General features: G+C 37.4%; 1 protein-coding gene across 1 annotated transcript in view; it reads left to right on the plus strand.

The window, feature by feature from the left end:
- Positions 1-9,999, plus strand: part of adamts3 (ADAM metallopeptidase with thrombospondin type 1 motif, 3) — a 198,215-nt gene extending 188,216 nt beyond the window's left edge. The window contains 3 exon segments of the mRNA XM_038704466.1: positions 3,920-4,127; positions 7,485-7,602; positions 9,176-9,999. Of these exon segments, the coding sequence (XP_038560394.1) occupies positions 3,920-4,127; positions 7,485-7,602; positions 9,176-9,660 (811 nt within the window). The 3' untranslated portion in view covers positions 9,661-9,999.
- The last annotated feature ends 4,347 nt before the right edge of the window (positions 10,000-14,346 follow it).

Consider the following 14,346-nt stretch of genomic DNA (forward strand, 5'->3'; position numbering starts at 1 on the left):
TTGAAGCTATTCACTCAATGCATCACTTATCATCATGCCTGCCTTTTGTTAATCCAGTGAAAGGAATTATTTACCATCTCAACAGCCTGGATTTGATTTCAGGTCCATAAATATTGTGAGGGATTTTGTCTCTAATTTACCCAGAGTTTGTTTTCATAAGTCTGTGAAAGCTTTCAGAAGACATCAAATGAATTACAACAAAAGTGAAAGAAGATAAAAGACATGTAGCTGCATGGAGTACTCTGCAACCCAGTTGCCACTGACAAGGCATATCTAACCAGGAAGCAGTGTTGTCTATTAAAATATAAATCTTTATTATTCAGAAATATAGTTTGGTTGAGTAACACCTTCAAACACAAGTAAACAGGTTGGTTGACACTCAGCGAGACATTAATGATCACACACTCCATCTGATGGCATCCATTAGCTTAAAGTGGCTCTGAGTGTATACAGGAGCGTGTACTGTATATCTTTAATTAGCCTCTTAAAGTCCTAAGCACATCACGCTTTGACTAATTGTAAATCTAATCATACAGTTTGTAGTAGTGATTACGCTGTATTTCAGAAAAGAATAGGTCAGTCAGCTAATTAAATCGCAGCATGTGGAGGATCAAGGTAGAAGTAGCAAATGCAAAAGCAAAGACAATTAATGAATACATAGTAGACGGCGCATTATTAAATAACATTATGCAATTCTGATCTACATTTCTATATGGGATGTTGAAATCAATCACTGGAGTGTATATGCTGTAACTTCGGCTACAATTGAAGTTTGTTTGTCTGTCACTGATTTTTTTTAATATGATGGTATAGAAATTATTGTCATAGTAGTTAGTAAAGTTCTCAATTTGTCTATAAGGATTTTTTATGACCCTATTTATTCTTGTAGAATGAAGTTGATTTTCTTTTTTACTAAAATTGATTTACTGACCTCTTGTCATCACTGCTGATTGTAAACTAGTATATTCAGTGCTCATTCACTATAAATGAAGCATTTATTTGACCTCTGAACTGTTTGTTGTGTTAGTTTGGTTGTTTTACTGCGAGAAACAACCAAAAATTCTTAGGACATACCATGATTTTGTAATTTTATTATGTGCAATGCTGACATGTAAAATTAGTATGTAATAGTTACAGAGCCCACAAGCCCACTGTCTCTGAAAGACAGATCCGCATATATACGCTTGTCTCTTCTGTGAAACGATGATGATGAACTGGTTGTGGTACACTGTGGGCCCTATGAAATCTGTAAAAATTTTTGCCTGATACCGTTTCATTTTTCCCCAAATTCCATGCTTTCTGTTTTAATATTTTTGAATTCTGTGTTATAAAATTTAAGCACGTTTTGTCATCAGAAAGAGTGTTTAATCGTGTGGTGGATGAAACAATTTAATAAGAAAATATTACAAATGGAATCAATATGAATTTTATGTATCATGCATATGGGCATATCAAAATGTGCAATAATTTTTTTGGACAATTCACAATTAATGTATTGTAACAATAGGATATTAAAATACTATACTACAATTTACAATGAATGCATTAGTGCAATACTTGTATTGTGAATTGTCCCGTATCAAATTTTTTTTTCAAGTTTATTATTTGACAGGCAGTATATGCTGCTGAACACCCTGTGTGAGTCTGATGGAGGCGACTCTCCTCCTTGAGCTTGACAAGACCTAAGATTTTTTCTAAAGGAATTACACACGGTAGCTCTGCTTTAATCTTGAAAAGCTGCAGAGCTGCAGTCCCTATTTCATTAGTCAGTGAAACTTATACTGTACATTTACATCTAAACTGAGCCTGATTTGACTGTCAATCTCACAGTCGAATTAGGCTGGGTCATTAGTGCGCATGTGTAGGCGAAGCGTGTACATGTGAAGTGGCAGAAGAGGAACGCTTGCTAAGGAGACGGAGCTCCAACTTCGCTGGTGTTGTGCCGAGTTGTCCGCACCTCGCGGGACTTTATCACTGTTGATGAACCACACTAAGAATATTTTATCATTTTTGAACAGCCGGCTGCTTGAAATAGACCCGCGAGGAACCACGACGTGCATGCAGTTGTCGGCAGCATGGAATGCACGCAAAACTCTGCACAAGACCGGTGAATGACAAGCAAGAGAGAGAGAGAGAGAGAGAGAGAGAGAGAGAAAAGGGTCTTGAAAAAACCTCAGTTTAGCTGTGAATTTACAGTGCAAGTTGAATGAATAGAGACTGCAGCTCTGCAGCTTATCAAGATTAAAGCGGAGCTACTGTGCTGGTGCTCTGTCTCTCTTCCTCTTTTACAACACACACACACATGCTTCGTCCACACAACACGCACTTTAAAATGATTTTTTAAAAGCTTCTTTCTTTTCACATTTTTATATACAGCATTATATGTTGATATTTATATCATAATAGGATGTATATTAACCGACAGCTCTATGTAAATCAGAGCAACCCCATAAAGTCAAAATGGCATAATCCTCGTTTCAAAACAATAACATTTCATAAAGATTTGACTGTGAGACTGGCAGTTGAATCAAGCTTCTTCACATCTAAGACTATCTTGGGTCACCTATACCCCAAACAATGAGAAAAAAGCATCCCCTCTCTATTTTTCCTCCTCTGTCCTTCAGCAAATTTGTGTGTGACCACGCCGTTGGGCTCCCTTCTTGACGTCATGGACTGATTTCTGTAGCAAAAGACTTCCTTCAGCGCAGTTTACTACATGCATTCTGAATACACTGCTCTCTGCCCCACCTTGCAATACAACACCAGGCGGTCATATCATCGTTGAGCTAAAACTGGAAGTTTGCTTCAGCTGTGCTAGCTAGTTGCTGCGTTTTTTTGAAAATGGCCTTTTGTTGTTAATAGCTTGTTGTCGTCTTCTTTCTTTTATTGATGCCCAAATTTGTGAGCAATGGGGATCCAGCATGTTATAGTTGCTTTTTTCCATGAGTTAATTTGTTCTCCAACCACCACCAATATCAAACCATTTATCTTTAGCCGAATAATGATTAGAGTGATTAGTCTTTTTTTTTTTATCTTGGTAATGGAATTTAATTCAAATACTTAACTTAGAGTTTTGAGGTATTTGTACTTTACTTTATATGAGTATTTCCATTTTATGATACTTTATACCTCTACCCAACTACAGTTAGAGGGAATGTTGTACTTTTTACTCACCTTGATTTATTCATTTATTTGTTACTTTTCAGATTAAGATTTTACATAAATAATATTTGAGCAGTTTATAAAATACATTTAACTAGTGGCACCCACCATTTTTGAGTTGTGACGTCTTACAAAAGAGCCGATGTCTGTTAGTTGTAGCAGTTCCACCAAAAAGTGATTCCACCTCTAAACCTCTCACATGGTTTAATTTAAATAATGAGGCTCATAGAAGGAAATTATTTAATCATTCTGTAAAAAGCACAGATGAGAGAAAAGTAAAAATAATAACAGATAATTACAGATTTGTCCAGCAGAAGTTTTTCTTTTTTTTTTCTTTTTTCCTCTCCCATTAATCATCTTACTACCCCCAGATTTTATGATATTTATATTGTGACCCTTTGGAGGGGCCCGACCCTTAGCACTCCTACCAAACTATATATAAAGTAGTTAAAACTGCTCCACCTTACCAACAGTAAGATACACGTTGATGCATCAGTATTGACAATCTAATAGTGTCATATATAATAAAATATTAGTCACACAGGACATTGTACTGCAGAATAAGAACTTATACCTCTTATTCTAAGTAGGATTATGTAATTTACTCAACGATTTTTACATTCTTGTAGTGGTACTTTAATTTTTTAAAGATCTAAATACTTCTACCTCTGTCCTTAAATATGTACCTTTTTGTTATGACATAACCTAATTAACCTGCTTTATATCCTAAGTAACCTCCACACTTTGAATTGTCCAGATGGATCTCAGAGGAATGGGAGCACTGTACCAAAACCTGTGGCAGCCTGGGCTTTCAGATCCGGACGGTTCGCTGCGTGCAGTACCTGCACGACGGTACCAACCGCTCCGTCCACAGCAAGTACTGCAGCGGGGAGAAGCCAGAGAGTCGGAGGCCCTGTAACAGAGTCCCATGTCCTGCCCAGTGGAGGACCGGAGCGTGGTCAGAGGTTCAGTATCCACATGATCTGTTTGAAAGAAATTGAAAGAGATCACATGGCTCCAGTTAGAGGTTAATCTCTGTCCTTCTTTGGTGTGTGGATCATTTAGTTTCACACAGACTTGAAACACTATTCAATGCTCCCTCTCAAAAACAGTTTTACAATGTTTCAAGTACAAGTTGGCTCTTCATCAGGTACAAAGGCATGTTGCGAGTCCTGAAAGTGTGGATCATTTAGCCACCAATCTATGATTCTTTCTGATTTATTTTTAATGCCATCTGGTTTCCAGTTAACTAATGTCAGTCTAACCATCGGCTTACCCTTCTCTGCAGATTTAAATGCAGCAGCATCTTTAATGTGCAGATATGACATGATTTCACTATGAACTTGACAACATATCATATAAAATAAAACATAAGGCATCTGATATTTAATTAGAGTGGTGTCACATCTCATCTGAAAATACAGCAGTTTTAGCTCCTCCATTTCACTAAACAAGACCTTTTGAATCCATCGAAAAATCCAATAAATCAGACGTCCAACTGAGTGGTGGTGAGCATGTAAAAACTAATGAGGTGCAACTCTTCATGTCAGACTCAAATAACTTTCAGTAGTTAATTTGTGTGAGAGATTTTAGATAACATGGTCAATCTCCATGTAGGAATATAGCTGTATATATACATATTTGAGTATATATACTTAAACTCTGTTATAATAGTAGTGTAATACTGCAATAACAATATCCAGGGAAGGTTAAAATGAATGGCAACTGGACTGTTTTGTGTAAATTGTAGTGTTATTCATTTGTGAGTTAACAGTAGATGCTTGTGGATGCATGGATTCTTAATAATAAATGAATCATAAAAATAATTTTTACATAGCTTCTTCCAGGGGTTTTAACTTTATTGATTTAATAATAATAATACATTTTATTTCTATAGCGCTTTTCAGGACACTCAAAGACACTTTACAGTTAAAAGCAGAAGTTATGTACATTTAAAACCGATTAAAAACATAAATAGCATAATATAAAACATACAAACAGTAGATAAAAACATGTGGTGGGGAAATACATAAGAGCAAGTGGCAACCATATAAATAACAAAATAACAAACAGCAGCAGGTGTAAATAACATTATTTGATGTTAAAAGCTAGTCTAAAAAGGTGGGTTTTGATAAGTGATTTGAAAGAGTCCATGTTGCTGCAATCTCGGATGTGTATGGTTAAGGAGTTCCAGAGGGAGGGGGCTGCAATGATGAAAGCTCTGTTGCCCCAGGTACGGTGCTTGGTCCTGATTTGTGGTGAGAGGAGGTTAGTGTCAGAGGAGCAGAGGTTGCGGGAGGGATTGTGGTGGTGGAGCAGGTCTGTGAGGTAGGAAGGGGCCTTGTTATGGAGGGCTTTGTGTGTGAGGAGGAGGATTTTGTACTGAATGCGTTGGGGAACAGATTTATCTTGGATCTTGGAGAGTTTATTCAACATTTTACCATTTAAGATTTTAATTCGCTCAGTTTTATTTGAGAACATTTGGGCTACAGCCGCTCTCAGGAGTTCAACAGATTTCAGACTAATTGTCTTCTTGACATTTTCCTTCAGTCACAGAGATATAAAGCAAGTCTAAAAACAGCCAACTAAGGTCATATCAAGAAAGACTGATGGTGTGTTTGCTGCTTTGGGTTCATCCATCACTGATCGCCCCAGGAATTGATTGTTACATTTTTTACACAGCACAAAATAGCAACTTGATTTACAGTTTTACATAATCTTTTTCTATTTATGTATCTAAATAAGGACAAGGTGTGCTTGTATACAAACTAGTGTGTGCAACCTGTTCTCCGATAACGTCTGAAGTATTCATACCTGTTCTCAAAACTTTAAGGCAAGGTGAAGCCTGCTGTCATAGACACAGATTAATAGCTTAAATGGCGATACACACTTTCAGACAGTTTTTCTTTAAAGGTACAAATGTTGTTTGTACACTTAAAAAGTGACAGAAGTAGTTGTGCGAAAAATACTCTGACGACAACACTCAGTTTGAAGCATAATGGTCCTTTTACATCCACCACTGAGGTTGACTTGTTAACTTGTCATCTACTGTATAAATAAGCAAGAAATCCCAAAAACTAGAATGTAGGGGAAGATTTTGGCCATATCCCAAGAAACATACTATTTTTTAGTTTGGTTTCAGTTGTATAGATTTTTATTATAAACAGCAATGTCTATTAAATCTACATTTTTATGGAAATAAGTATTTATAAAGGTTCAAGTAAATACTGTCCAGGGAAATATCAGTATTATATTAGGAAGCTGAGGATACACCCTTTAATCAATCTTGTCAGCTTAGCGTAGCTTAGCATAGCATAAAGACTGGAAACAGGGGGAAACAACTAGCCTGGCTCTTTTCAAAGTTCAAAAGTACATCTACCAACAGCACTGGCAGGAAGCTGCATGCCATTTTTTAACTAATTTACACTTGCGCATACAATTCCTCAGCCATAAGGCAATGTAGAAGGTAAAAAGACCTTGGTTGAAGGTTGAAACCTAGTATATGCTGGACTTTGTATGGTCACTGTGCTTCTGAGGACCGTTGTAATTTGCCAATGGTGTAACTTCTCACCTCACCTCTGATCCACTTCACTTCTGTGCCTACCTGTAAGTTATTAAGTTAAAAATGAAGTTATAAATATAAAGTTGAGCTGCCACCTCTTCAGCCAAGTTTTAGAAAATCCATCCAGAGATTGTAAATCTGCTGTCTGCTGTTTAAAGTAAAAAGTATCATCATTGTAACCAATGGCAACATAAGTTTCCATTTATCCATTGGACAAAATGTCTTGGTGTTGTTTCCTGTGCACACTAATAGAGAAATCCACTCTCAAAGGGCACAGCAAAACATTTTGTTTCCAGGTGGAGAGTGAACTTCAAGTCAGCTCGTTATCCAACCCAGTTATCCTGTCATTTACTGTTGCCTGTGTGACTTGCTTCCATTCATATCAGCTCTGTGTTATATGTTAATAAGTATAATGGTGACTTTTTAGTCCCCAGATCTCTTTTCAAGGAACTAAAAGTTTCCTTCAGCCCACTGTTGTGTGCGTTTCCACCGTGGTCTAAAGACCTGCGAAGATTACCAGCTGACGTAGGCTGTAGGCCTACACCGCACAAAGCGATGGACAGGCATCATTAGCTTATTAACATATTTGTGTGGGAGTAGCCTATAATGAAGAGACACGATAGTTTGTTACAAATTTAATAAAAAACTGGTAAAGCCATCAAGTTCTTAAAATAACTCCAGCACAGAGAAAGCAACACAAACATGAAATTTATTTACAAGATTAGCTTATGTTATGGCTTATGTTTGCACTCTTCCACAGTGCTCCGTGACCTGTGGAGATGGGATGGAGAGGCGTCTGGTCACTTGCCGGATTGGAGATCAATGTAATGGAGAAAAACCTGAAACTGTGAGACCGTGTAGGCCAGGACCCTGCCATGGTAAGCACATCATTCATTAAGAACAGAAGGTAAACATATCTTTTCAAGACCAACTGTCATCACACAGCAGTTTCTAACAATAACCCTATTGTTATTTCTGCTTCTTTTTTAAATGAAATTTAATTGACTGAATGTAAGCCAAAGACACACCGCACATATGAAAAGCAAAACGTACATAAACATGTTAATAACTAAAAATCATTTTATGTATTAAAAAAGTTAAAATACTCAATTAAAAATGTTGAACGTTACAGCAGACTAACATTATCAGCATTTGCATGGAATACTGGAAGAAAGGCCCTGCCGCTGAAATCTAACTCTCTTACAAGTTTTTTATCTGGACATAACAGTGAATGAAATGCAGTTCATGCGCAGATTTACTGGAAAAATCTGCACAACAATATTAACAATTAACATTACATAGTCTCGCTTTAACCATCATCCTAGCATTCATTTTTGAAAGAGCATCCTCTATTCATTCTTTTATGTCAATGTATGCCATGCTTTTTGCAGCTATTTTGATAAAACATAAAGGCGACTTTTATATTTGCAGCTTAGATAGGGGGATAAACTAGGATGCAAATAAAACACATTCTCTCCTAATTAGGAGAGTGCATTAAAGTACACACTGAAATGTTTTACTTTCAGGGCAGGTTCAAATTAGAGGGCTTTATTGAAAGCTGAGAAAACAGTGATGTGTCCCAGTGCCATAATACCAATACTATAGATGCACCAATCGATTGGCTGCTGACCGTTATCGGACGGTTTTCAGCTAAATTGGCATGCTGCGTTGCACAGTGTTTACCATCATGCGCACAGCGGCTCTGACAGTAACCACCTTTTGTGACAGACACACACACACACTCTAAAACATGTAGTCAGCGTGGAAACTCTTCACTGTGAGTGAAGTAGATACCACAGTGGCAATTTGTAATTGACAATTACTATATGCAGTAATACATATATACATACATACACACACACACACACACACATATATATACAGTATATGTACACTTTGCAGTTTTGTACTAAAAGGAAGTGATTCAATTCAGGGACAAATAAAGTCTTTTGAATTTAATTGATTTTTCAAAGGATTTATTACTTATTTTGGTGCCATAAAAAACAGGTCAATAGCTTTACTTGATGCAGACCTATAACGGGTGCATAAATACAGTAAATCAGTGTGTTTTTGCCTTTATACTGTATGAGTCACAACCAATAACCCTAAATTTTGCCAGGTATTTGTCTTTTAGAGAAACAGATGCTTATGAACGTTACTCTAATGTAATGCTAACGCTAATACATGAGAGGCACACACTCTGGCTAACTGCTTAGCATTAGTATGTACAATAGTATGGAACTGGGACACAGCTCTTGTCTAAGCAGACTTCAGTAGAATGTGGCTGAAATGTACTTATTCTCTGTTTTTTGTGCCATAAACACTTAGGCACAGCTGTCAGTTTCTGATTAAAAGCAACTCCTCAGTGCTCTGAAATGCATCCAAGGCCACCACCCACTTAGTGTTGTCTGACATACGCTGAGCTGACAGTATATGCTCTTTGTCTTTCAGATGAGCCCTGTAATGGAGACAAATCCATCTTCTGCCAAATGGAGGTTCTTGCACGATACTGCTCAATTCCAGGCTACAACAAACTGTGCTGCGACTCCTGCAGCAAGCGCAGTGGAGCTCTGTCTCTGTTCTCAGAGGCAGCTGAGACGGAGGAGCATGTCCGCTTTGGATCAGCCTCCCAGCTGCTAGAGACATTAACAGCCTCTGTAGCAGCCAACGGTACTCGCAGTGGCAAACAAGGCTCAGGCAAAGGATCGGCCACATCAGGCAATGCTGCAAAACACATCACCACACCTGGCCCGCTTAAGAAAACCCCATCGAAGATCACTACAGCACCAAGGCGGGTTCCACGACACATTGGTTTCACTGGCAGGAAGCTGCATGCTATGGTACCCTCCCCGCTGGCAGATCATACTGTGGGTCAAAGGTCGAGCAGCTTGACAGATAGTGGGTGGCCTACAGAATATTCTGAAGTGGAGAGATGAAAGTGATGCCCTTCCCCTTAAGGACTCCTAATGTACAGTAGATAATCCAGCTTCATCCTGAGTCTTTCCTGGCAAACCACAAAGAGAGAAACAGAGAAAGAAAAGTGCTGGTTCACTTTGTTGTTAAGAATTGCCCTTCCCTTCTGTCCCTGATATGGACGTCAAATATGACTTTGACATTTTACAGAAAGCTCCCAGAGCATTTGAATACTTTACTTTATATTGAAAGGAGAAAATATTACAATTATTTCAAGATAAAGGGACACAGGGTCTGGAGGGAATTTTCATCCATGTTGAATGAAAAGTTTAATAAAACACAGCTTTGGTAGTTTAAAGTGAACAAAACAAAATAGTCAAACGACAGATTAATATGTAAATGCAATAATGAAAATAAGCATCTATTCTGCTACACTGGCTCCAAACTTTTAACATCTCAGTATTAGAAAGAAAGCTGATTCAAATATAGATATAGAAATATATACAGGAACTGGTACTGAAACACATCTTGCACTTCAAGTCAAAAAGTCACAACACAACCTGAGCGTAGTTACATTCACCATGTTCACCTCCCTGTAAAATCTCTAGACTGTCACCTTTGAGCTGGATGGGTTTAGTTTGCTATGAATTTGAAGTGGAAGATGACCACAAAAGTTTTGAAGATCTAAAATGGATCATCTGATGCCCTTTTACTTGAACGTTACAAACTGCCATTTTTCTTGCCAAAAGAATGTAAGTATGAAGCTTGACTTAACAGAAAACTGTCCCAGTACTTACAGAGTCACTGCATATACAAAATCAAACACCGGACTTTATATCGTCACATATGTAAAGTGGCCAGGGATACACCATTAGTTTGGTTTCAGTTGTATAGATTTTTTTATAAACAGCAATTATTATAAGATAATTAAATCTACAGTTTTATGGAAATAAGTATTTATAAAAGGTTCCTGTAAATACTGTCCAGGGAAATATCAGTATTATATTAGGAAGCTGAGGATACACCCTTTAATCAATCTTGTCAGCTTAGCGTAGCTTAGCATAGCATAAAGACTGGAAACAGGGGGAAACAACTAGCCTGGCTCTTTTCAAAGTTCAAAAGTACATCTACCAGCAATAAAGCACACTAACTAATAAGCTGTATTTTTTTTTGTTTTGTTTAATCTGTACAAAACAACACAAATGTGATGTGCTAAGTCAAGCTAACTGTCTCCTTGCTGTCAGTTTATGTTTAACTGCAGACAAAAGAGTGGTATTGTTCTTCTCCTCACATTTCCTGGCCAATTATTCCTCCTATACACATTACTTCATCTCAACATTTGAATGGTGCTTGACCTATTTGATTCTTTGCATTGCCCTCCTTGTAAAAGTTACTGCTCAGAAAGATTGAAGTTGTTAGATTGAAGAAGGGAACTAAGACAAATATTTAACAAGTGTTCTCAATACTGTATGCTATATACAGTGGGCTCTTGTTCAGCTTGAACAGACAAAAAACGAAGTAAAACTTCACTATGCAACTGAAATTTATTGTGAAATTTCTATGTTGATGTGACCATGAAATATACAACACTCATGTTGAAATGCTATTAAATGTTGGATTTGCAGATTATTTTTGTAGTGACATATGCTATCTAACTTCAAACACTTAAAGCTTCATTAAGAGTTTTTTGACCACTAGGGGGCAGAAAGACTCCCAAACAAACACAGTACCACAGTCCTGATGTATCCATTGACAGGTGATCAGGTGTTACTGGCTAATCCGTTAGCAAACGTTTTTACACATCCAGCAGAAACAGAGCAACATGGGCATCCCACTGAATATTGTTTCTGCCCAGCTGATGAATGTAAATCCAAAATTTTCTTTTGGTCTTTACCAACTCCTGAGGGAAATATCTGTCTCTTCAACTGCTAGATGTTCCACTTTCTTCACCAGCTACTTGTTTATTTCAGCTCTCTGCTGTTTGGTGCTGACTTACCTATACTCAGCTTTTTGATTTTATCTTTGGGAGTTGACAAGAGCCAAACCTTTAAGCTGTGTAGTGCTGCAGAGTTAGGTGTTACCTCTCAGTGGGTTAATCGCTGTGAGTGAGCCTTCACATTACACAGTCATTTTATCCAATTATAATATCAAAAATCTCGCTTAATGGAGCTTTAAACTTATTACACTCTTTCACATTCGGTCTGAACAAGATTTTATTGTACAGTTTGTGTTTGCAGGAACAAAGCCTCATTGTAAGCACAAGAAGCTGGACTTTCAAAAGAGTTTTACTGTACGTGGAACATGTTTTTCTTCTCCAAAGTATTTCCTAATGGCTTTTTAATGGTGGAAGAAGGTTCAGGAGAGAGAAAGCTATTTATTAAAAAAAGGATTGCCTCACAACCACCATGCATCTGACTGCAATAGCAAAGGCACAGTTTTGTGTTCTCAGCAAAGAAATAGCTCGCAACTATTCACACTCACTCCTGTGTGCCAATGTATAGTACATGTATATAGCATTGGTACATAAATATTTATTAAAAGTTAAAGATTTCTGCTTTGTTTTTACAGGAAGTGCAGTGACAGCTGGTCAATAAGCTGCAGCAGATAACCCATTAAAAACCGATCACATTCATGACATTTTCAACATTTTCAAATTTTAATGGATTTTTACTTACTAAAAAGTGATAGACTAGAATGACATTGTTTTGCTGCAAACAGTTAGATGTAAATATACATGCTCAATTTTGAGATGTTTAACTTGTTGTCAGAAAGCTGTCTTTTCACAGCTGTTTTGTAGAAGTTGTTAACAGAGCTGTTACATCACAGCGACATGTACTGACCAGACAAATGCTTTATTTTAACCAATAAAACATAGTGTAGAACCAGTAAACAAGTAAAGTTTTTTTTATGCTGTTTGTAGTTGTCAGTTTTGTCTAACCATTTTAAACTTTCCTACCCTGTTCTTTTCACCCTCATTCTTTAGTTGCTGCCTATACACATTGCTGCTAATGTTATGCAGAGCTTATAATGACAATAGGGTAGTTGTAGATGTTACATTGACAATCCCTGAGCCTCAGACAAATATTACTGCATAGGATTCTCCATGTACTGTATTCATTCCCCCTGCTATCCATGCATTAAAGTATATTGATTGTCATTAATGTCAGTCACTCTCTGCTCTATTTGCTTTTGTATGTATTTGTGTAGATTGAAGTGTACACTACTGATGCTGTTTGTTGTAATGGGGAGCACATAGCAATAAAAACATGACTAACTTCTCTGATTTCTTGCTTTCAGGATTTCTCTACCATCATTTCATTAAAGACAAATTCTGCTGTATCATATATACAGTAAGAACATCTCATTGAGCACAGCCTGAACACATGGTTTTAGTTAAGATTTATTCTGAAGAGTGAGTCTTAAATACCCATGTCATAGGTTTTTTCAACCTACATGAACGATTTTTCAACCTACATGAACAGAATTTTTGCCCCAGGAAAAATGAGCCCCTCTCCCACATCAATTGAAAATGCCATTTACAGAGCAAAACCTCTCATCTGTTCTCTCTGCTAACAAAAGAGCCTTCAGGCAATAACAGATATTTTATCCCATGAAACGTAATTGTTCTACCAAGAGTTGTCAAAACCCCTTACATGTCTTCAAAGCCGAGCCATCTTGTCAAAACATTTTGGCGAGCTCCCCCCTCATTCAGACCTCACGCAATTGGAGACACTGTCATGCAAATGTTCACAAAGGCTGTGACCATTGGCTGCCAGCCACTGAGATGGACTGCTGATTTGGCTGTGCATGCAGAAAAAGGGAAACATTCATCCCTTCCCTGCCTGGATGCATATAGTTCCACGCCAACCATCTTAGTAATGACCATAATGACAATGCTATTGTACATGTCCCTGATTTCAGATCTGTTGGTGTATAGCACCTGTGACAAAGTCTTTCATTGTCAGAGAGGACTTTAAATGCTGCTTTTGCATTTTTTGAGCACCTGACAACATTAACAACACACTTTTTGTTGAATGTGAGGCTGAAATCAAAGAAAATACACATTTTTACTATGTCATTGTACTTTAACAGTAGACGTCAAAGTATTATACATTTAAAAGAAACAATTTAAAGGCAGAGTAAATTTATCTTGAGGTGGGTGAAAATCAGTTACAAAAAGGTGTTCATGAACTAGCCCTTCAGGATTTAGCAACATCTTTGAGAATCTGATAACAGTAGGTGTATCACATTCTGACTCTCGTGTTGGGGACAATATGCTGTGTCCGAAAACAGCCACTACTCACTATATAGTGAGCTCGCCATTTTGTAGGGCTGTCCGAAAGTATAGTGATAATTATTATACCCTATATAGTCCACTCAATGTATCCCAGAATGCATTTTGAAAGTAGTGTACAACCAATGGTCACTAACCAAGCGTATTACCATCATGCATTGAGCTGATAGAAAAACTGATTGTCTGACGGCAATTACATAATAACGGTGGCAAAATACTCAGAGTAGTGTCCGAAGTGTTGTTATATATGAGTGAGCTTACTATATAGTGCTCTACATTCAACTCCCTACTAGGGAGTAGTATAGTAATGGGGATTTCGGATACAGCCATAGTCTTTTTTTGCTTAGAAAGGTTCCAAACTGAGTGAAATGACCTGGAAGTATTTACTGTAAGTGGCAGCCATGACGAGAGGTAA

The sequence above is a fragment of the Micropterus salmoides genome, unplaced genomic scaffold (assembly GCF_014851395.1).
Source record: "Micropterus salmoides isolate LMB-PRFRI ecotype aquatic unplaced genomic scaffold, ASM1485139v1 Ms_hic_scaffold_7, whole genome shotgun sequence".
NCBI classification, from domain to species: domain Eukaryota; kingdom Metazoa; phylum Chordata; class Actinopteri; order Centrarchiformes; family Centrarchidae; genus Micropterus; species Micropterus salmoides.